We start from the raw sequence: 580 nt of genomic DNA, 5'->3' as shown, positions 1-580 counted from the left end.
GGATCTTGTTGGGCATTTGCCACTGCTGCAGCAGTCGAAAGCCTTCACAAAATCAAGAACGGCGTACTCTACGACCTATCCCAACAACAACTCGTGGACTGTGCATGGAAAACCTTGGGGTGTGGCGGAGGATGGCCCCGCGACTCCTACAGTTACATCAAGGACAATGGCGGCCTCACGACCGCAGCAAATTACCCGTACAATGAAGTCGATAACCCTTGTGACGTGATGAAGGCAAAAGAAATCGTAGCAAACATTAGCGATTTCGTGTCTGTGACCCCAAAAACCGAGGCAGCGCTGATGGAAGCAGTTGCAAAACAACCTGTGACCGTGGTAATCGAAGCCGAATCGAAAACTTTTATGTTTTACAAGTCAGGTGTGTACAAAGGACCGTGTGGAACAGATCTGAACCATGTTGTGGTTGCGGTTGGTTACGGACAGGTGCATCAGTCTAGCAAGTATTGGATATTGAGGAACTCATGGGGGCCTTCATGGGGTGAAGGTGGGTATATGAGGCTGGAGAAGGATGTTGGTTTGCCTAAGGGATTATGTGTTGTTGCTGCGCTCCCAACTTATCCAA

General features: G+C 49.3%; 1 protein-coding gene across 1 annotated transcript in view; it reads left to right on the top strand.

Moving 5' to 3' along the window:
• The window catches only part of LOC109830929 (senescence-specific cysteine protease SAG39-like), a 7493-nt gene continuing 7141 nt past the window's right edge, over window positions 229–580 (top strand). Inside the window, exon 1 of the mRNA XM_020398282.1 lies at window positions 229–532. Coding sequence (XP_020253871.1) covers window positions 229–532 — 304 coding nt within the window. The remainder of the gene's footprint in view (window positions 533–580) is intronic.

Source organism: Asparagus officinalis, chromosome 2, assembly GCF_001876935.1.
Source record: "Asparagus officinalis chromosome 2, Aspof.V1, whole genome shotgun sequence".
In the NCBI taxonomy this organism is placed as follows: domain Eukaryota; kingdom Viridiplantae; phylum Streptophyta; class Magnoliopsida; order Asparagales; family Asparagaceae; genus Asparagus; species Asparagus officinalis.
The sequence above is the reverse complement of the archived record's forward strand: the minus strand, read 5'-3'. Positions and strand labels throughout refer to the sequence as shown.